The 23,047-nt window shown below is 34.2% G+C and overlaps 1 protein-coding gene and 1 long non-coding RNA gene across 6 annotated transcripts; one reads left to right on the top strand and one right to left on the bottom strand.

The window, feature by feature from the left end:
- The first annotated feature begins 177 nt into the window (after nucleotides 1–177).
- LOC132311472 (uncharacterized) lies at nucleotides 178–20,941 on the top strand. 5 transcript variants are annotated; one of them, XR_009483008.1, is made up of 4 exons: nucleotides 178–843; nucleotides 1,821–1,873; nucleotides 2,904–2,975; nucleotides 19,139–19,241. It is a non-coding gene; the product is annotated as an uncharacterized LOC132311472 (long non-coding RNA). The 5 variants fall into 5 exon arrangements; XR_009483010.1 differs by lacking the exon at nucleotides 19,139–19,241 and adding an exon at nucleotides 20,754–20,941 and having other exon boundaries at nucleotides 179–843; XR_009483009.1 differs by lacking the exon at nucleotides 19,139–19,241 and adding an exon at nucleotides 6,558–7,094 and having other exon boundaries at nucleotides 180–843.
- On the bottom strand, nucleotides 18,418–22,983 carry LOC132311471 (valerianol synthase TPS1A-like). Its single transcript, XM_059809375.1, has 7 exons — nucleotides 22,815–22,983; nucleotides 22,088–22,352; nucleotides 20,937–21,309; nucleotides 20,194–20,412; nucleotides 19,784–19,922; nucleotides 19,147–19,395; nucleotides 18,418–18,976 (listed from the first exon to the last, which is right to left on the bottom strand). The coding sequence occupies exons 1-5, from the start codon at nucleotides 22,932–22,934 to the stop codon at nucleotides 19,820–19,822; spliced, it is 1,080 nt and encodes a 359-aa protein (XP_059665358.1). The 5' UTR covers nucleotides 22,935–22,983; the 3' UTR covers nucleotides 18,418–18,976; nucleotides 19,147–19,395; nucleotides 19,784–19,819.
- Nucleotides 22,984–23,047: the final 64 nt, after the last annotated feature.

Here is a 23,047-nt window from a genome sequence, read left to right as displayed (position 1 = left end):
ACTAGAGCCTAAAAGAAATTAAGTGAGTTAAAACAGTAAGAAGATAAGAAATACAGTCACTTTGCAATGTTGTCGTCCATTGAACCTAAGTGTTTCTCTAAAGCCAAGCTTGATTCAGATTAGGTTGAAACTATAAAAGAAAAAATTGATCAAATCACTACAATAAAAATAGTTTTTTACAACGATTTAAAAATAACCTTGATAGATGACCCTTTATACCATGGTTTTAAAACCATGGTAGAAAGAATATTTATTGTGAATTTATTTTCACGGTTATACGTGGATCTTATTCCTACTGGTTTCTTTAAAAAAAAATTAAAAAAAAAAAACATATTTTACATACAAAAGTATATATACTCCAATTTTAGGGCAAATCATTTCAGCCTCCCAAATCACCTCCATATCTGTTCTCGTTCTCAACTCTGCACTTGCCCTCCCTCTGTCTCTGCAACTGCAAACTACAAAATCTACAAGAATCAGATCAGCCTCCCAAATCGCCTCCATCTCTATTCTCGTTCTCAACTCTGAACTTGCCGTCTTTCTGTCTCTGCAACTACAAACTACAAAATCTACAAGAATCAAATCAGCCCCAAATCGCCTCCATCTCTATTCTGGTTCTCAACTCTGAACTTGCCCTCTCTCTGTCTCTGCAACTGCAAACTACAAAATCTACAAGAATCAGAACCCATATCGGCATATCATTTCAAATTGTTCAAAAAATCAAAACCCTTATCCTTCAGTTTCCATCGCCCGTTGTTCCAGTTCGGGTTCGCCGTTCACAAGCTTCAGCCTCTGGCCCGCTGTCTCTCAACTCTTAAGCCCTCTCTCTGCAACTGCTAACTTGTATTTATGGGTTTTGTTTTAATTTTTTTTTTTTTTTTTCTAAATCAATTAATCAAGTCCTGTAATTTTGTTTTGCAAAATGATTTGAACAGTACTCTGAAAAATATCTTGACATTGTGTGTGCCTGTGTAGTTTTAATTTGGTCTCTAAAGTTGGATTGATGGTTACTACTAATCGCAATCCTTTACGTGAGTGTCTATGTGCATGCATAGTGTTTGAGAAATTGTTTAGATGAAAATTTGTGTATTTCTTTGAGTTTTCATAAAGTTTTTGAAATGAAAATTTGATCTCCAAAGAGGAATATTAGGCTTGATTTGTTTATGATTGAGGTAGATTTGGTGCAGGAGAAATTTTAGAACCTGATTTGGTAATATATAAGGTGAGACATAAAGGATTTGTTATGTGAACTATAATGAAAAATATCAATTAATTTGCTTCCAAATTGGCATCTTTGTAAGAAAATAATGAAATGATGCTCAAAGTCTTAGTAAGGGAGCATACAAATTTAAATAATTTGAAGAGTTCTGACTTATCACATGTTAGCATTTTAAAACTTGATGAAAGGTTCAAACTTCAAAGGCAATTGATTGCCTAATACTAGAAATTATGACTGACCAATATAGCTAGCTTGTTGGCTTCAGGGAACCTTGCATACTAGTAGTTTGATGACTATTTTAAAGAATTCTTTATTATGGATTCTCAAGATTGCTATTGTACTACTTCTTTGTCTTTTAACAAAATTAACAAGCAAAATTTTTAGAGCATATATGATCAGAATCAGAGGCATATAGGATCCAATGTTTAAATGATTTCATGTGACTGAAGGATTCTAGTATGTAATATGAGAAAAAGTTTATAGTCTTAATTGTGTAGTAGAAGTAGGTATTTAAGATTAATTGAATAACCAAAAAATATATTTGTTTTAATTTTTTCTTCTTCTTCTTCTATCATTAGAGATAAATATTTTTTCTTGACAGGTGCATTTCATCAGTTGGCTTTATTTCTTCAAACTATGTGATATACCCAAAAGGTAAAAAAGTATATTTGTTCTTTTTTATAAATGTTCTCTTACTACAAACACATTGCTTTGTGTTGTGTCAAATGTAACTCTTGTTGGGTTTGTTTTGCTCTTGTGCTTTGGGCTGTCTCATGGGCTGTTCTTGTATTTGGTTAGCCTGGGCTAACTTGTATTGTATATCTTATTATATTACAAAATTGATTTTAGCTTTTTTTTTAAAAAAAAATGTTCTTTTACTACCCAAATAATAGTTGTTTCAACTAAGAATGTGTTTCGAATTTTGCATTTGCACTTTCTTACCAATTATAAGATTATTTTACTATCTTCATTACCATAAAATTCATGAAGTTCAAAATTATTTTTTTTCTCTACTTAAGGGAAATATGATCTTCATTGATATGACTAAAAACTTGTGTGTCGAAACACATCTAGATATTCACTGCATAGATGGTTCACCAAAAGTTATATATTTGTTTAGTTTTATTATTTATTTTATAATTATTGTCATGGAAGCACATTTTTCATCTGAATTTGTATGAAGCTATTGACCTAAGTTTTGGGAGTTACATTTCATATACGATTTTTTGAAGGATCTCTTGGTTGTTCAATATTTGGAAAAGTCATTTGGAAATTTTTATTTTTTATATTTTTAGTTTGTCATAGTGAGCCGGCATTCTAAATGTCAAATTCTTGAAACATTAAAAGGGACATTTAGAAAGAAAGCTACTTGAATAAGCTGCATGCATAAATTAAATATAGTGAACTTGATAATATTTGTAAATGAGCCAAAAGAATGGTGGATCCTGTTTCTTTTCACAATTACAATTCAATCCAAACCAATGGTGTTGAAAGGGCTTCTCATTCCATGGATTCTCTGTGGACTTCTCACATGATCATGCAAAGATGTTTTGTGATCTTGATTTTGTGTGTATTTGTTTATAATGTCCCTTATTTTTGAGTTTTTTTCATTTAACTATCTCCACTTAGGGTGTATTTTGGTGTTATATTTTCTTTAATTGATTTACATGTACTTAAAATGTAGTCTTCCAAAGGGGCTGGGAAAAGACAACAACGGGAGCGTCGATTGCATGGCCTATCAAGTACATCAAAATTTGTAAGTTATATGGTCTTTATGTTCGATAAAATTCTTTTATGATTGCACATTTTTAATACTTTTTATACTCATACTCAGGGGGGTCACATGCCTTTAAGTGACTAATTTTGTGGTGTATCTTGAACTTAATTACCTTATTGGTACATCGGCCCATGTGGAGGCCATTTTTATTTCTTGTTTTAAAATGTTGAAAGCATGGGAGTATGGGATCATCGTATGTGGAGGTCTTGATTGATTGTTGTGGAGGAAAGTTGTTAATATGTTGTTTAAGGAGTTAACGCAAGTTGGCAACCTATTTATTTTTTATTATTTATTTATTTTTATTTTTTTTGTATTAGTTGTTATTCATATTATATTCATATGATTGATCTAAGAAAAAATGGGGTGGATTAATTACTTTGAAAAAAGAATGCTATAGTCACATTTGTATTCTCTAGTACCACATATTTTAGAATGGGCTTTCCAGTCAGATTGAACCGCATATCTCTTTGAACACTTCTCACACTTGTACTTCTTCTCACCATACTTTCTTGAGTAGTGCTTCTTGATTGTATCCACTTCTCACAGATACACCTTCCTCTTCACTTCTTTTGTAGTTTTCAGCTTTAGCTTTCAAGGTAGGTTGTGTCATCTTCTGTGGAGCTGGAGGTTTTGCTCCCTTTGGAATCCATTGTTGCATTCCTCACAAATGAACCTGTTTGTTGCCATTAGGGTCTTGGAAGATAGTGCAATTACCTCCGCATCTGGATCTGTTATGTAGGAGAAAGAATTCGAAATAGTGTGATAAGTAGATAATCTTGTACTTTTAAGATGATTAAAGGCAATGTATTAGCCAAAAATTAATTAAAAATAAATATATAAAAAGAACTACTGTATTTAACTTATAATACAGATTATGATGGTAAAAGATTGGAAAGAGATCAGTTTAGAATGAGGTGTTTACAAGAAGTCAGACTTGATATCCCACTATTTTATAATATTTGTGTATATATAATACACATTTACACACACATATATATAAAGAGAGAGAAAGGACAAGCTGGGATTGCAGAAGAGTTGAGAAGTTTGTAGTAATACTAGTATGGAGGGTGGCGTCTCTCATGTCCCTACCTCTTTGTGATATGTCCAAGTATTGTCAACTGTTTTGGTATTATAGAAACCAATCTGAAAACTGTCTACTCTTAATTCTCTCCTATAAATACTATGCAATCCCCTTTCTCAAAATCACCATTTCAATCTCTCATTTTAGCGCTCTCTCTCTCTATAACATACAGTTGCATTACATAGAAATATATCTCCTACAATGGTAATGATATCTGAGAGTAAGAGAGAGGATGATCAATTAGAAATCCAGTACCAGAAAGGAGTGAAACATTTGTGTGAAAATGGCATTACAAAACTTCCTAAGTACATATTGCCCATTTTAGACCGACCCAATTCATTCAAAGGAAAACCATACCAGTCTCAACTTAATCTTAAGTTGCCCATCATTGATTTTGCTTAATTGCAGGGTCTAAATCGGTCCCAAGTCCTCAAGTCCCTCGCCAATGCTTGTGAATAATATGGATTCCAAACAACAAAAAACTGAAAAAGCCATAAACTAGAAGACATAATAAGAATCAAATTAGGTTTACAAAAGTACCTAACTCACAAATCTAGAAATTCCATGGATGTCAAAGGGGAAAAAAGAAAAAAAAGAAAAAGAAAAAGAAGAAAGACAGGATTGATATAACCAATTAGTTGCATCTGAAAGTAGAGACAGGTTTGCCCCTAGATTTTCAATGCTTGTATGACCTTGCAACACCTAACATTCACCCCTTCTTTTGGCAACCAAAAAAACTAAGGTGTGAAACTATAGTGTCAACAATCAATTTGGACTTATGCCACAAAGATCAACAATTGAAGCTATTTAAATATAAAAATAGATAAAAGTGCCAACAAAAATAGATAAAACTCATAAATATAAAAATTCAATCCTAAAGTACCTAATTTGTGTACTTTAAAGGATGATGATAGAAACACAACTAGGTAAACTCCGTGGAATTGGCTACTAATCATGCAAAATAATATAGCTGCTTTTTCCATAACTTTACTAACTAGGATGCCCATTTATTGTCAACTATCATATCTTCGCAATAATACATGCTCGAAATTGTATAAACAAAATCAGGATGCCATTTTTCATGCAAACGATGTGCTTACATAGTTTCAAGATTGTATTATAGAGGAAAAAATTATTTAGTATGAACATACTTCCTTCTTATTTTAGTTCTATTTTCCACTAAAATAAGACTTTATACTAGACCTATTTAAATTTCCAGAAGAATGTTCAACTTTTTTTTTTGGGGAAAAGAAGAATGTTCAACTTAACTGACTTTAAAGAGTAATTTCCAAGACTTAAAATTCTCAAGCTCAGACCTTAAGTTGCGCAAACACTAACCACAACCTACGAATATATTGGTACTTCAAATTATTAAACCTATCTAAGATTTGTCCTTTTCTTCTGAGGTGTTGTGGTTGGAGCTGTTGAAGAAGTGGGTATGGAAGGTTGCTGCTGCTGCTTCATCTGGTTTTGATCATCTTCTCTTAGTCCGAAGAACGGCGTTGATGAGGGATTGCCTATTGCCTGTGAATATAGGGCAGCTTCCAAACTATGTAGGCTACAATACCATTCATATATAGTTCAAGAGTAGTGAAATATTTTTCCTAGGAATAGAGTTTTAAGGGAAATTTTCTCAGTCATTCTAGCCGACAACACTTTTATGATTTGCTAATGCTGATGAATCCCTTTCATTTTTCTGAACTTTATTTGGTTAAATTAAGGTGAAACATCAACTTTTCTTCTATACTTTTAGAAAAAAAGGAGTGCTCATTTTATGTGCATTTGGACTTAAAAGAAATAACTAATGGTACATAGGATATATGGTAGCTAGGGAACTTTGTTTCCCTTTAAGCAATTCTAGTGGGGTGTGAAACTACCACTTTGAAAAATAAAGCATCTATTTGCACTACCAATCATTATGATTCTTTGTTGGCCATTTAAAGTGTTCTAATTTTGATGAAGAGTAACCCTATAATGAAAGAAGTTATAAATAATCAAACATTTTCTTCTCATGACATGAAAAATATATTTAATTATTGAGAATGGCTTGATTGTACCTATGATTAAAATTTATTAGTATTTAATTAGAGACTTTTTTTATCAACTATACACACACACACACACACATATATATATATGCATGGAAATGATATCTTTCTTCTATGATTTCTATCTTTTTGTTTCTGTTGTGTTGTTTTGTTCATTGTCTCTATCTATCATGAATGTTCTTTTATGTGTGTGTGTGTGTGGTGGGGGTGGGGTGGGGTGGGGAATGGGGGCAAAGGTAAATTAATTTGAATTATAACAAATCTTGTTATTGTGGGATATTATTTGAAAACTTGAAGTACTATTATATAGTCCAAGCTGATGATATTTCAGCTAGCCTATATAACTACGAAGCTAAGTGCATATAACTCGAATTCTAATTAGTTTTAATGTTTCTTTGGTTCATCTCTATTTGATTATGATATATATTGAAGATTTAAAGGAGGACAATTGTAGTCATGCAATACTACTCAAATGATTTCTTTTGGTGACGGAATGTCAATGACCCAAGATATTCAGTTAACTCGAAGAGTCTATTGTAATGCTTGCTTTGCTTGGTTTAATTTTGACAACTTTACAACTTGCTTTACATTCTCTGACTTCAACTACTACATCTTTGTAAGTCAAAGCTAGGATTGCAGTTGCCGTTACTTTTTTTGTTGCCGTTATATTTTTTGTATGGCTCATGAAGAAGTTGCATATATGTAATGGAAGAGAGAGACTGAAACAGAGCAAGAAGATATAAGAATTTTTGTTTTATTTTGGTATATGGTATAAGAAGCAAGAAATTTGTATATAGTTAATTTTTGTATAAAACAATGATTTGGAATTTGTTTTATATATATATATATATATATATATATATATATATATGATGTTATTGGTTAGTTGTAAGTTATTTTGGTTATGATACTATTTTTTATTTATTTAGTGTTTGCTTTTGGAGTCCTTGCAAGGCTAGTATTAGGGAAGGCCTCATGGGGGCAACACTATTTTTTTTTAAAATTATATACCACTTTCTACCACGTTTCTGAATCGTGGTAGAAAGTCCTTTTTCAACCATGTTTCTGCACCATGGTAGACTTTCTACCATGGTGCAGAACTGTGGTTGAAAGAACAACTTCACGGTTGAAAAAGGACTTTTTACCACGGTTTCGCATCGTGGTTTCTACCACGATTAGAAATCATGGTAGAAAGTCATGGCTTACTACCACGGCTGTTTCTGCCACGGTTCAAAGCCGTGGTAGAAAATGTTTTCCACTGTGGTAAAAAAACTCTTTTTCTTGTAGTGAATCCTGAAGAATTACACTTGGACTCTTGTTCACAAACTAATAAACAAGAATGTCATTGGCTCCAAGTGGATTTTCATAAACAAGTTGAATGAGAAGGGCACAGTTATCATAAACAAACCAAGACTTTTTTTGTAAAGGTAATGCACAAGCTAGTATTGATTATGATGAGACTTTTGTTTTAATGCCAAAGATGGAATCCATTAGAATGATGTTATCCTTTGCCTGTCACAAGCATGTCAAGGTTTATCAAATGGATGTCAAGTTAGACTTTCTCAATGGTGATCTCTCTGAAGAAGTTTACATTAAACAACCTGAGGGTTTTGAAGATTCACAGTCTCCTATTCATGTTTACAAACTGAGTAAGGCTCTATATGGTCTCAAATAAGCCCCTAGAGCTTGGTAGAGAAACTTCACAGCTTTCTTATTGATAAATGGTAATGTGTCGCTTGTATATGCCAAAATGTGTGAATGTGAGAGTGTTTCAATGAAGCCCTTTTGGTCAAATTTAAATTTATAAAAACCACTACTACTAACGTAGCAAGAGTGAGTAGGGATCGTCCCAAGGGATTTGTAAGGTACTACGGAATCAAAATTGGATTAGTAGGTCGAATGATCAAAGTGAGTGGTTTGTTGGTTAAATTAAGCTATGATTCAATTAAAAGTAATGCAATGTAAAACAAACTAAAGTAAATGAAGTGCAGAGAATGAGAGAGGAGTCTTGGGAGATACAGTTTACCACTAGGCTTTACCTCACTAAACATCTAATATTTGTCAATTTTGGGGGATTCTATGTTGTAAATCAAGTGTGTGCCATTAATTGAAATACTAAGCATGGATGGCAAAGTAATTTAAAGTACTACTTGCACTCATAAGCATGGATCATCAAATAATAAGAATGGATTGTCTACCTATCTAGGAATTTAAAGTAACTACCTGATAATTATACTAATGACAAGGAAATTAAACTAATTAAACTAAGGAGGTAGTACAATCCATCAAGAAATAAGCTTAATTCATCAAATAAAATACAAGAGTAATCAATTAAGCACCATGCATTGACCAACACTAGATCCATTATTTTAATACATATAGACATACATTAAATGTAAAGAATCAAGTGTGAGCTCATAATCATCCATTCCATCATACATAGACGTATGAATAGAATTGAAAGATTAATTGGAAGTATTAAACTATACAAATCATGTAAAAACAAGATTTATATAAACATGAGATCAAAACAATATTTACAACACAAATCTCCACTAATTACAAAGTATTAAAGTTTAGAAAGTAAGCATAGGGCTATCTCTAGCCCTAAGAGAATGATCTAACCACTCATGGTTGTTGTCATCCAACCCTCAAGGGCTCTCTTCATGGTTGGATTCATCTTCCTCCCCTTGGTGTTCTTGATGGAAACCCTAGAAGTTGGAAGAATCCTACCCAAAATGTGTATATTCTCTCTCTAATCTCTAGCTAATATTATCCAACTAACCAACCTCCTTACTAAAAATAACCAAATTCTTTATATAGGTAGCTCAAATGTCACACCCAATGGTCAGACCTTGTGCACTAAGACCTCCAAATGATTGCACCACGAGCACACCTTCAATTGGGCTTGAAATATGTTTTACACGATTTTTGAGGCAGTTTGATCGATCACACTGTTGCGTTGATTGATCGAAGTATGGCGGCGCACTTATTTGGATAAGGACAAAAGCTGAAATATTTATGGGGAAAAGAATAAAAGTGGTTATGAGGATAAGATCAATGGGTTTGATCGATCGAAGAGCAAATTTTCCTAATGATAAGGACAAAAGCTCGATCCATCAAGGAAGGGTTGGAACGATCACAGAGTGATCGATCATAGCATGGTTTGATCGATAGAACAGGGACAATTTTCACCACTTTGCTTCCACTTTGCTCCTTCTTTTCACTAGACTTTGGATTGCTTCCTCCAATGCTTTAATTCAGCTGATTTGGCTTGTTTTGAGGCTAAGCACCTAAAAAGGAGAAAACATAAAATTAGCCTAAAGTGGGGAAATAAGATAGAATAAGGTCCTAGTATATTCAAGATTAAGAGTTTAAATGCACACTTTTCGGCACTTATCAATAAAGGATTTCACAAAGGTAATGTGGATAACACACATTATGTCAGGTCCTCTCAAAACCACTTTCTTATACATCAAATTTATATTAATGGTATCATTTTGTGGTTCCAATTCATCTTTGACCTCTGAATTTTCAAACCTCATGAAAACAACATTTGAAATGTCAATGAGTGGTGGTGTGCTCGTCGTGGTGCAACAAAATTTGTGCAAAATAGTGTGGCCAAGTTTTTAAATTTATAAATGCCACTACTAACGCTAACTAAAAATATAGCCAAGGTGAGTAGGGATCGTCCCAAGGGATTTAGGGTGCACTAGTAATGGAAACAATGCTTAGGGTTAGTAGGTCGATCGAGTGATCAAAGGTAGATTGTTTGGTTAATTAAACTACAATGCAATTAGAATTAAAGCAAGCAAAAGTAACAATTTAGAAAGTAGGGAAAAAGATATAGAGGAGAGGACTTGGGGTACTAGAGCTCACTACTAAGCTTGACTTCACTAGACATTAACAATTGTATATCAATTGGGAAATTGAATTGTAACTTGTGGGTGTGTATGACATTAATTGAAACGAAGCATGGATGGCAAATAAGTATAGATTGTCAAGCCAATTCAAATGGAAAGCACAACCTATCAAATGAGACCAAAATCTATTCAATAAAACCACAATTTATGCACACACAAATATCTACAAACATACACCAGTTGCATTCATAAATATGGAACACCAAGGAACAAGAATAGATTGTCCACCTATCTATGAATCTAAAGCAACTACACTACATCTACACTAAAGACATGAAAATTAAACTAAGTAAGCTAAAGGTGTGGCACAATCCATCAAGAAACAAGTGTGAACCATCAAATAAATTGCAAGAGTATTCAACTAAGCACTATGTTTTGATCATCTCTAGATTAACTTCATCCATACACATAGACATGCATAAATTCTATTGAATCTAAAGAAAAGCACATGAATCATCCATTTTAGCATACATAGACATATGATTAGAAATAGATAATCAATTGAAAGCATTAATCCATATACATCAAGTAAAAATCATAAGATATATATACAAATCCAAGTTCAAAACATTTGTTACAAATAAATCCCCAAAAATATTTAAAGAACTAAGTCTAGGAAGCAAACTTAGGGGCTACTCTAACCCCAAGTAGATGTCTAGCCACTCATTGAAGTAGTCATCTAACCTTCAAGGGCTATCTCCATGGTAGGAATGACCTCCTTCTTGATGGAAACCCTAGAAGAATGGAAGAACTCCCAAAGATGTGTAAAAGCTCTCTCTAGTCTCTTTAGCCTCTTCTCCAAGATTTGAGATATGAATTATGAAGCTCCTTATATATGAGGCTCAAAAATCCTTATATATGAGGCTCAAGTGTCACACCCAATGGTCTGGATTCATGCACTATAGTCCTTGAATTGATTGCACCATGAGCCAACTTTTAATGAGCTGGAACTTATTTTTTTCGGACTTGAGGAGGTTCGATCGATCGAACATTGCTGAGATCCATCGAATACTGCAGAGATCAATCATCCTTGGCGGCGCCTTTTTGAATAAAGACAAATCTCTAAGATATTTTGGGATATTTTGGGAAAGAGACAAAAGTGGTAGGTGGGGTGATAGGTGAGGATAAGATCGAATATTTTCGATCGATCGAAGTAAGGTTGGATCAATCGAAGATGATGAGATCTTTTGGATAAGAACAAAGGCTTGGATCTATCTTGAAATGTTTAGATCGATCTTGCTCTGATCGATCGAAGGAATGTTGGATCGATCGAACTTGTTGATTCTCCACACTTTGCTTCCACTTTGCTCATTTCTTCCATCCAACTTGAGTTAACTTTTTTTAAGCTCTTATTTGGCTGAATTAACTTATTTTGGGGATAAGTGCCTGAAAAGGGAAATTAGTCTAAAACGGGAAAGTAAGATAGATAAAGGTCCTAGAATACCTAAGCTTAAGGGGTTTAAATGCGCACTTTTCAGCGCTCATCAAGTGGTTCCTTAATAAACTTTCCAGGTTTTCAAATTTATCAATCATCCACTGGTATCTTTATCTCTCAAGAAAAGTATGTTACTGAGCTACTTAAGAAGTTCAATATGACTGAGAGTAACACTGTCTTTAAGAACTTCAGGCTGATTGTTCAACAGAGGCAATCCCTTCAACTCTTTACAGATCTATTATTGATAATTTGTTCTATTTAACAGCTTCCAGACCTAAGATTATATATGCAGTTGGTTTAGTGGCCAGGTGTTAAAGCAATCTAAGGCTTCCCATCTCCAAGCAGCTAAAGGAATCCTCAGATATGTCAAAGGAACTCTCTCCTATGGTTTACACTATCTACATTCTCCATCTCTACTTATCACTGCATACTCTGATGCAGATTTAGGTGGTTCTTTACCTGATAGGAAGGAGTACTTCAGGCTGTTATTATCTTCTTGGCACCAATTTAGTCTCTTGGCTTAGCAAGAAATAACCTACAGTATCACTATCTACCTCAGAAGCTGAGTATATTAATGCTTCACAAGCTAGTTCTCAACTGTTGTGGATGAAAACAACACTCTAAAACCTTAGTCTTCACTTTTTAGGCCCTCCAAAGCTTGACTGTTACAATCAAAGTGCCATTGCAATGTTTAAGAATCCTACTTTGCACTGCAGAAACAAACACATTGACATCAAGAATCATTTTCTCAGAGACAAGGTGCAACAAGGGCTCATTGATATCACTTATCTTCCTACAAAACATCAACTTGCTGATATCATGAAAAAACCACTACTTCCACAAAGATTTTCAACCCTAAGAGAGCTTCTCGGGGTTATGTGTAACCCTTTATGATACTCTACATTGTTGGTCCCTCTCACCTTTTGACTTTCAATGTCAAAATGGGGGAGAAATGGACCTGAGATAAGGATATGTATATCCTTGGTTATGTTTTCAGTTAATATTTTGCTGGTACAATGCTCCTATTTTTGTAGTTTTTATGATGTTGAAGTTGTTTTGGGTTTTTGACATTCAAATACAAAAGTGGGAGATTGTTGGTCTCAGCCTTTGTACATGGTTTGCCTTTATAATGTCAAAAGATTTATCATAGGTCCAATCCTGCTGTCTGTCACAAGTTCTGGTGTGCTTAAGTCAATTCTGATATCCTTAAGGGTAGTATGGTCATTTTAAAGTATATGTGAGTTTATTTAAAATTCTTTAAAGAAGGTACAATGTATTACAGACCCTTGTTACAGGTTAAACAAGTCACAAATCTGATTTATAATGACATCTATCATTCTAGGGGTAATTCTGTCTTTTTGTGTATGAGTGGTGCAAATGCTTGACATGTGTGAAGTGGTCCCTGTGAGAGAATTCCATGACAGTTGAACAATTCTTTGGCAACAAGTCTCATTACATTTCATATACCTATATGTATATATGATTTCTGTTATACACTGCACTACAAGACAAAAGAGCTGAGTTGGCAGGGGTAAAGTGGTCCTTTCACAAAGAGAATGTCAGAATATTATCCTCACCAATGATTCGTGGATTGTGGCACAATTCTATCCATTTTTTGGGCTGCATCAACACACTTTGTACTAATATATATATATATATATACACACTCTGTTATAACAACTAGTGCAATGTGTCTCTTGTGAGCTATGAAAGCCTTATTGTGAGCTACATTGTGTAAGACACTCAAGAGTCCAATGAACATGAGTATTTCTGAGTCTTTGATCCATTGTATATATTGTGAGTGTATACAATTGAAGATGATGACCAAGGCCTTGTGAAGTGAATTTTCTGGTGCATATGATGGTTTTGAGGTCTACATCTAGTTTTAGACATCTCCAAGGCTCCTAGAAGGTTGAGGCAAGTTTGGTTTCGTATTTTTCATCTGTCCCACTTGCGTATATTTGGTTATGTTGCCTATATTCATATTAAGTCTGATAATAGGACCAAACTTGATCTGAAGTCTCGAAAGTGTCTATTTATAGGCAAAAGCAGTGATAACTATGGGTATAGGTTTCGGGATAATGAAAATCAAAAGGTTGTTAGGAGTATAGATGTGGTATTTAATGAGTCTATTATGTATAAATACCTACTTAAGAAAAGAGTTGACCAATTCGATATTGTCGATTTCAAAAAATAACTAATAGGGATATCCTAAAATCTTAAATTATTGAAACACAACCAATTTGTCAGACAGACCCACAAACTCTTCCCCTAAGGAGATTTTCTAGCGATCGTAGATCTGGAGTGCCTTATTCATCATCCTTGCATTATTTATTGTTAACTGACAGTGGTGAACTAGAATGTTTTAAGGAAGCATTGTAGGTTGATACCAAGGAAGAGTGGGAGAGTGCTATGAATGATGAGATGGAGTCACTTTCTGTAAACCATAAATGGGAGCTAGTTCCACTCCCTAAAGATAAATCAGCCTTACACAACAGATGGGTTTACAGACTAAATGAATAACTTGATGGAAACAAACGTTACAAGGCGAGGTTAGTAGTGAAGGGATTTTAATAGAAGGCAGGCATCGACTACACATAAATTTTTCTCCCGTTGTGAAGATTTCTAACATTAGGTCTGTCCTTAGTATTATGGCGGTTGAGGAATTGTATATAGAGTAGTTGGATGTTAGGACTCTTTTTTTCAACGGTGACTTAAATGAGGATATTTAAATGCACCGACCACAAAGGTATGTTGTGATAGGAAATGAGAATCTGGTTTCTAAACTCAAGAAGAGCTTGTATGGGAACAGGCTCCATAGGTATGTTGTGATAGGAAATGAGAATCTGGTTTGTAAACTCAAGAAGAGCTTGTATGGGAACAGGCTCCAAGATAGTGGTACAAAAATTTGACAATTTTATGTCTAATGTTGATTTTCATATTGTCATGCTTATTAATGTTGTTATTTTAAGAATACTAATACATTTTATCTCATACATCTTTTGTTTAAAGATGATATGCATGTTATATATTCAAACATGGATGATATTTTGAATATCAAGGCACAACTATCCAAAGAATTGGCAATAAAGGATTTGGGTATTGAAAAGCGAATACTAGGTATGTAAATTAGCAGGGATAGAGTGAACATAAAGCTAATGTTATCAAAATTTGAGCATGTTGAAAAGGTCCTTAAGAGGTTTAAAATGGATGGTGCTAGTTAGCACATCTCTAGCAAGTCATTTTAAACGAGGAGCGTGGATACATGGCTAGAGTGCCTTATGCATCAGCTGTAGGGAGCTTGATGTAAACTATGGTCTGTATAAGCCAGACATCGAAAATGCAGTGGGAGTTATCAGTAGATTTATGGGCAATCCAGGAAAGCAGCATTTGCAAGCAATCACGTGGATTTTAAGGTATCATAGCGGTACGGTAGACTTGACTTTATGACATAGTAGCCAAAAATTATGCAGGGGATTGATATTGTTGACAGCCAGGAAGAGCACTGCATATATGTTTTTACTCCGGATAGTGCCATAGTCAGTTGGGTCTCCCAGTTATAGAAAATTGTGACAATCTCCATGACTGAGGCAGAGTACGTAGCAGCCACAAAGTTGTGCAATGAATGGTTTGGTTAAAAAAATTCATGAAAGAGTTGGGTAAAGAGTAAAAGACTTGCACATTATTCAGTGACAGCTAGAGTGCAATCCATCTTGTAAGGAACTCAGTTTTTCACTCAAAAATCAACCGTATAGATGTGAAATACCACTTTATTCGCTCACGTTTGGAGGATGGACAATTCAAATTGGAAAAAAATCACACAAGAGATAATCCGGCAAATATGGTGACAAAGGTGGTTACAGTTGAAAAGCTAAAGATATGTTCAACTTCTATTGCTCTTCAAGCCTGAAAGATGGGAAAGTCTCACACTAGTTTGTTGTGGTGGATGAAGGTATCAGTGTAACAGATCAGTCTCCAAGTGGGAGATTGTTGGGTTTGTGGAGTGATTGTTTGAGGGTGAAATCCTAGGTCATTTAATTTGGGAAACCAAAAAGGGCAAAATTATTTTTGGATACTTAAGGTATTATGTGTTGTAATCCTGTTTATTTTGTTGTTGACTAAACAGCTGCGTGGGTGAGAGGACATGCAATCACATCACTATATCCTCCATTTTGTGAGAAATAGTGAAACAAGCCGAGAACTTAGATCGGGATGGTAATGGGGTGGGTATGGAGCGAATTTGCCTAAATCCGTACCTGCCCCGTTTAATTATGGACAAATCTATACCCACCCATATCCGCAACGGTTTTAATTTCACAATCTAAACTAGCCCCGTTAAGAGATGAGTGTGCCAGTGCCAGCCCTGTCCCGCCCCGCCCCGTTTTGTTTTTTTTTTTTTTTTCCTATTGTTGGCACCAAAACTTGGTAGCCACTTCAGTAGCGACGTGGACCAATGGGAAGCCGGTAAATGTTGAGCATGTCCAAGAATGGTCGGCCAATGGAGAAATAGTAGGAGAAGATTTAGGAGGATATCTATATATTCAGCCACCTCACCAAAAGAGTTGTTACTAAACAACCGAGACTTGTGTTAATTTCAAAAGGAAATTTCATTAGAAATAGAACATTGGGAGAGGTTGGCTAAGGTGACATAATTAAGTTCCTAAAAAATAGGGATTTAGTTATGAGAAAGGAAATTGAATCCTTATGGAAATGAAATTCAAAAAGAAGGGGCAGCCACGTGAGTGTATGGGTCAAGGCTATAAATGGTTTTCCAGCCATTTAAGGGAAATATTTCAGTCAAGCTTGAAGAAAGAAGTTGCTAAAAATCAGCAACTTACTAGCAATCTTCCAGCAGCTTTCTACCGACTTCTTAGCAATCAATATTTTCTTCAACAAAGGTATTCTATTTGAAGCAAGACGAAACAAGAGTAGAAGAGACGTGAAAGACTACTGGAATACGACTTATTTTCAGCAACAAAGTAAAGCAAATCAAGGAAAAGAGAGATTTCAGTAAAGACTTTCCCATTGAAACTGGAGCATCGATATTGAAGGCGAGGAATGTTGGCCGTAGCTCAGTTTGAATTTCAAAAGAAAATGATTGAAGCAAAAGAGATTTTCTAGCAATTAATTGGGAAAGTAAGTTGAGATAGAACTTCTATAAATAGAAGTATTGTACTCCATTTCCAATTCGTCCAGCACCACCACAAAACATGCATTTCAACTAAAATGTTTTCAATTGACTCTACGTCATTTTCATATCAATTTCTTTATTTCAATTTAATGGCAATTGATTAGATCATTGTCAACTATTTCGATTCAGCCATTTACTTTCTTTCAATTTCAATTATGCCAATTTTAATTACGCAATTTTAGTTAGGCTTTCAATTCAATGGCAATTGATTAAATTCTTGCCATTGAATCGTAGTGACAATTGATTAAATTCTTGTCATTACTTGGCTGATGGCAATTGATTAAATTCTTGCTATCACGTTTCAGTGGTGATCGATTAAATTCTTGCCATTGTGTTTGGCTGATGGCGATTGATTAAGTTCTCGCCATCACGTTCGACCGGCGATCGATTAAGTTCTTGCCGCCTGTCTTCACTCGGCCATTCCATCCATTCAAACATTCATCAGCCGTTGCATTTCTTTAGACACTCTAAAAAGTCCTTGCTACAAACAAGGCATAAAAGAACCTTGCTGGGAGTTCTTACTAGTCTCTCTCCCACACAATCGCCTGAGAGTCAGCCATCGGAAAAAGGGATAGGCTGGTGTTCAATTACATATTTTGGGTATTTTGTACAAATACTCTGGCACGCCCGCGAAGAGTCCATCGACTGGCGTAGGGAACAAAAACCGCGCGAACACCTATATAAATAAATTGATAAATTCTATACAATGCAAATAAGGATATATATATATATATATATATATATATATATATATATATATATATATATATATATATATATATGAACACGATAATCTGCATAAATTTATAGCACAATATACACACACACACACACACATATATATATATATATATATATATATATATATATACTATATATATTTTAAAATTAAAGTATAAAGGGTGGGGCGGGTTGGATGTTTCTCAAAACCCATACCCATCCCGTAACGGGTTTAAAATCTAAATCCATACCCGCCTCTACGATACATAAACGGTTCTCATACCCATGTTTATTTCTTTCTTTATTCTTTTAATTGTTTCCCAACATATAATGTTGCATGTGATATGATATAAATAAATCTCTTGTATAGTTGATTCAATAGCCTTTTTTAGTACTTTGCGAAATGAAACTCTATCCTTTATTTGTCTAGCTATAAATTCTACAAGATGATTGGGGTTTCCGTAAGGTTTTGCATAAAGGGACTTTGAAGATGACGACAAGTGTTTTTTAAGCCCTTATTCATCTTTGAGATTAATTAATAGTCAAATAGTATTCGGATGAATGATAACTTAAAATTTTGAACTTATTTTGCTCTACAACTATAAATATACCGACCAAATTAATTTAGCACTTCTAACTACAAGTTACCGATGAATTATTTTAACTTTATTTTAGAACATTCTTTCTTCATTTGATTTCTAAATTATTTTTATTTCTCAGCTAAATTATTTTACTACCTCAAGATATGAATGAATTAAAATCACGTGCATTGCACGTGGTTCTAATTAGTATGTGTGTGTGTGTGTGTATATATATATATATATGAAAGTTGTAACAGTTCTAGACGAGGAATATATAGCCCTTTAAAGCTAGCTAGATTATATTAAAACCCTTATTAATGAATGTCAAATAATTCATATTACCGTAAAATGTACCAATAGATTAACATCAACGTCCAAACTATTTGGAATTAATCAGGCTAAGATCACACACAACAAATATTTAATCACAACAAAGAAAAAATAAGATAAAAATCACACATACAAACTTTTATTCAAGAAAAGAAAGGATTTCAACCCTCAATATTTCACTCATTCACTACAAGAAGACACACATCATACACCTCACTTATTTTCTTTTTGTTTCTTCCACCACCTCACACACACAGGCAACTTTCTGAAACAACCGTGAGCCACTTCAACACAAGCTATTAAGTAGACCTACTCCATGCACGTACAAGTAAAAACCAAACCCCACATAGACAGAAACAACAAATTCATGTCTATAGGGGTATGGGATCAATGAACAGAGAGATAATATGATCTTTCAACATTACTTCTGGATGAGTAAATCCATCGTTGCACTTGTAAATGCCATCAAACACGCGCGTAAGATTAACAACTCGCATGAGAAGGTTCATTGAGATGTTGTTTGGGTTGAGGAGGCATTCCTCATTGATATCCTTCCAAGCATTTTTAATCTTTTTGTAGAACTCATCAACTACCTCTTCTTTTGAAACTCTTGCATGTTGCTTCATGTAGCACTCAATCCCCGTGGCAACATGTCCCCTCTTTTGTTCTACCTTCAAATTTTAAAGATTCATCAATATATATATATATATATATATATATATATATTAAAGTATTGATTAATGTTCGATACATATAGCATAAATTATATGTTTGTATTATATAACTTGTGTTTCATCAATGTCTAATTAGTGATGTAAATTTATTATGATCAGATATATACCTCGCGGCTCATTATGTCATCTATGAGCCGGCCGACTGCGTTTGAAGCTATAAGAATTTTCGGTTTGGCTTGTAGCCAATCAAATGCCTCAGTCGTAGCAATTTCTCCCATGTCCATAAGGGATTGTATTGCGAGCAAATAGCAAGCGCCAGTGATCAATGCAATGTCCATATATTCATCAAATGATGGCACATATCCTTCGTTGAACCACTTTGCCTCAATATAGTAACTCCTTGCTACTTCTTTAAACTGGTCATGAGTTAAAACAAAATAAACCCAAGTTACTATTAGAATTTATGAGATATAATGAGTTTGTGTGGTTTACTTTGTAAGAACGATTTTCACTTTTCAGAGAACTAAAAATTATAAAAATGTACAAAAACGCTCAGGGACGGAGCTAGGGGGAGGGGGGGCTGCTCGCATTTGCTGCCTCCGTCTCTGAAAACGCTTGGTTGAAGTTTTATGAAAACTGGTCTATGAAAACATAGTTACTTTTAGAGAACTATTTTGATAAGACTAAACCCAATAGGCTCGTTTCCATCTAAAACATTGGGAAATTGAAGAAATGAAAACTAAAAAGAAAAAGAAAAAGAGAATATATAAATTGCATAAAAAAGCTTAGGAAAAAAAGCCATACTGCTTCTTTTGAATGATGAACACTATAAGTTCTTCCTTACTTTGTCATTTCCTTTTCTATGTCATCATAAAAATCTAGGAGCATCCTATAAAATATCTTCATGTAATCTGGGAGCTGATCGATGGCACTGATATCCCACCTACAAATTATTGAATTATTCAACACCAATATATATATATATATAGTTGATCAACAAAAATGCGCAAATCAACATTCTTCACTTCTCTTCTTTGATATTCTCGTAGAGAAGACAACCACAGGGAAACAAAAACATGAAGACTTGAAATGTTGGTACAAGCTAAATTTTGAAGGGTTTTATGAATTAAGACTCTAAGATTTATTTGCAATTATGCCATAATCTTTAATGTGAAACTCAAAAAACAAGAAAACACGAATTGCGTAAATCTAACCTTTGTATTGCATCTGTAAAAGGTTCGAGTTCTTCAAGTGTACCAAATGCATCATATGTATCATCCATAATTGTTTGCATAGCGACAGTTTTTGCGAGCATGATCCGTCCCATGGAATAACGCGGTTCAAAGTATATTGTCATAGCCCAAAAGTAGCACTCAACGATTCTGTCTCTTGTATAAGAAAGTTTTGACATAAATTCCAAGTCTTTCCACCACCTATTTTCAATACAACGCAATCCAATTTAGGCCAAATATTGTGCCCTCCTCTCTCTCTATGTTTATATGTGTGTTTTTATTGCCGAAGTCGTAACCGAAGCATAATAAAATAAAATAAAATAAAGTTGTTATAGATATAAGAAGATTTAGAAGATCAAAGAAACATGAAACACTTGGTAGCTTGAATTATACTTTCCTACATAATTGCTTTCTAATTCAACTTGTTCTCCATGAATGACTTCCCTAATTCATTCATAAATTCATGTATTTCCGACATATGTATATAGACATGAGACATAGAAATATATGTATAATAACGGAAAATTCTACAATATCCTCAGGTACCGTATCTTGGTTTTTAGCTATTGGATGTAATGGTGCGACACGCCTGATGGATGATCCAACGGCTGAGAGGCCACGAGGGCACGGTACCCTGGGATATTGTAGACTTCCTCGTATATAACATATTTTAGAAATCTATATTGTATTTCCAACATACAAATATCTATCTATATCTATATTACCTTGAGACGTGGCATAATTCTTGCTTGTGCATAGACTGTAATTGATTGAAGTCCAACTTTGCAAGCTTCAGCAACAATTCATTCTTAGAAACATCTTCCTGGTAAATAGAGATGTAATACCTTGTTTCTACTCTTGGGATGCCCATGTGAAGTGGTTGGTTTAGGGCATGCATCACTTGTTTTGCAAGAAAAGGGCTTAAATGGGTTACCATGGATTCAAGGTGAGTGATTGTGAAAGCAAGAGCCTCATCAAGAATGTCTTCTCCATGTATCCTTAAATGTGCAGCTTCATACAGGTTTAGCATACCCATTACATCGCTAGTAAGGTTTTCCTTGAATTCACCATTGCTGTCTTTAAATTTGTTGAAGATATCTGATTCAGATGCCCTTAACATATCAGTTATCTCTATGAACAACAAGTGTGATGTGAATGGGTGTATACGCTTTTATATGTATATGCAACGCCCGCTTTTGTATGTATCATGGTCAATCGCCAACAAGAATGCCGACTCAAATGAGATGTAACATACTTGGGGTGCGTGACTTATAGAAATGGTTATTGAACCAAAAATGAACTGATACACAATTTTTTTTCCCGGTAAGTACTGGTACACTATTTTTCACTGAATTTAAGTGATTTTAATTAAATTTTTGAAAACCATTTAAAGCAAATATTGACCTATCTATATATATTCATGTCAGGTACAACATGCAAAAAAAAAATAAATAAATAAAAAATAAAAATAAATAAATAAATTAGAAAATGATATAATTCAAGTCGAAAGTACAAGAAATTGGAAACTAAACTGAATTGATCACACCATTCAATCCTAAGGATTTGGCCTGCCTCGCTCACTTTCTGCTCTGACTGGCTTCTAGTGGAAATGTTTTGAACCAACTTCTATAGAACTTAATTAATTATCTTCCGTGCAAAAAAGTGGGAATTGGCCCGTTTGAAATCCCATACCCAAAAATAAATAAATAAATAAATAAAATAAAATAAAAACTGGGAATTGGCCCGTTTGTGAATCAGGGTCGACCTTTTTGACCACAGAACCGGCCAGTTCTTTGAAGAGCTTGAATTTTTAGAACGACTTACACAAAATACATTGCAAGTTTATGTATATGTATATATTTGATGAGGCACTAACCCGAAGACATGTTATAACCATGTTGACGGAATACTCGAAAGCTTATAGCAGCTGTGCACAAATCATTATCTTCCAAATCCGCTAGGGAATGAAAGATTTGCTCCAGCTGGTCTTCGATCTCTTTCTCAAAGTGATAGGAGATACCAAGGCGTTCGATTGTGTTGATCAAATTTATTTTCTCTACTGGTTTATTTTTTGCAGCTACTAGTATAATTTTCACTTCTTCTTTCAGCACTTCAATCTCTTTGGCATTCATTTCAAATACCTGAATAAGCAAATATATGCATGAAAGCAACTAAATATACTGTGGCATTGACTATAATTTCATTTATTTCAAAATAGTATTAAAAGAAAGTAAAGAATGTAAAATGAAGGAAAAAAAAGTATAGGATTTCTTTTTCAAGTCCATAAAAAAAATAATAAATAAATAAATAAAAAGAGAACTAGGGTCAGTTGGTGGCCGGTGATGGACGTGCGGTAGAGATGAAGGATTTTTTTTTTTTGCATGGTCGCGGAGATGAAGGTTGTGCGACTAGAAAGTGGCGCCAAGGACAGCTACTGTGCCATAATGAAAAAATAACACGAGTAACTAGCTAGAGTTTCCAAGTTCCCACAACCCAAGAAATCATGAAACACTTAAGACAACAAATTAATTAGAACAATCTAGATGAGTTGTAAAAGAGCGTTATAGGTTAAATAAACGTGGGACAGATATGTAATTAATTACCTGGTTATCTAAAGAGAATGAGAGGAAACGATCACCCCATATACTAGGGGGAAAGTTTGCTAATGGCCGAGATATCTCAGGCTGACAATTTATAGGATTGCTAACTTCAATGGAGGCCATTTGAGATGATATAGATTTTTCTCTTGACACTAAGGATCAAATATGTAGACTTCATACGACACATAGATGTATATATATAAAGATAAGAGGCAGTGGGCAACGGCCCCTCCTAA

Source organism: Cornus florida, unplaced genomic scaffold (genome assembly GCF_030987335.1).
Source record: "Cornus florida cultivar Cherokee Brave unplaced genomic scaffold, ASM3098733v1 CherokeeBrave_3.0.0_Hap2_Chr06, whole genome shotgun sequence".
In the NCBI taxonomy this organism is placed as follows: domain Eukaryota; kingdom Viridiplantae; phylum Streptophyta; class Magnoliopsida; order Cornales; family Cornaceae; genus Cornus; species Cornus florida.
The sequence above is the reverse complement of the archived record's forward strand: the minus strand, read 5'-3'. Positions and strand labels throughout refer to the sequence as shown.

Coding starts and splice junctions, on each gene's coding strand:
- LOC132311471 (XM_059809375.1), bottom strand. CDS start 22,934: ATGGCCTCCATTGAAGTTAGCAATCCTATAAATTGTCAGCCTGAGATA. Junction 21,310..22,087: donor TGGTTATAACATGTCTTCGG/GTTAGTGCCTCA, acceptor CATCTGAATCAG/ATATCTTCAACAAATTTAAA. Junction 20,413..20,936: donor GAATTATGCCACGTCTCAAG/GTAATATAGATA, acceptor TATTGAAAATAG/GTGGTGGAAAGACTTGGAAT.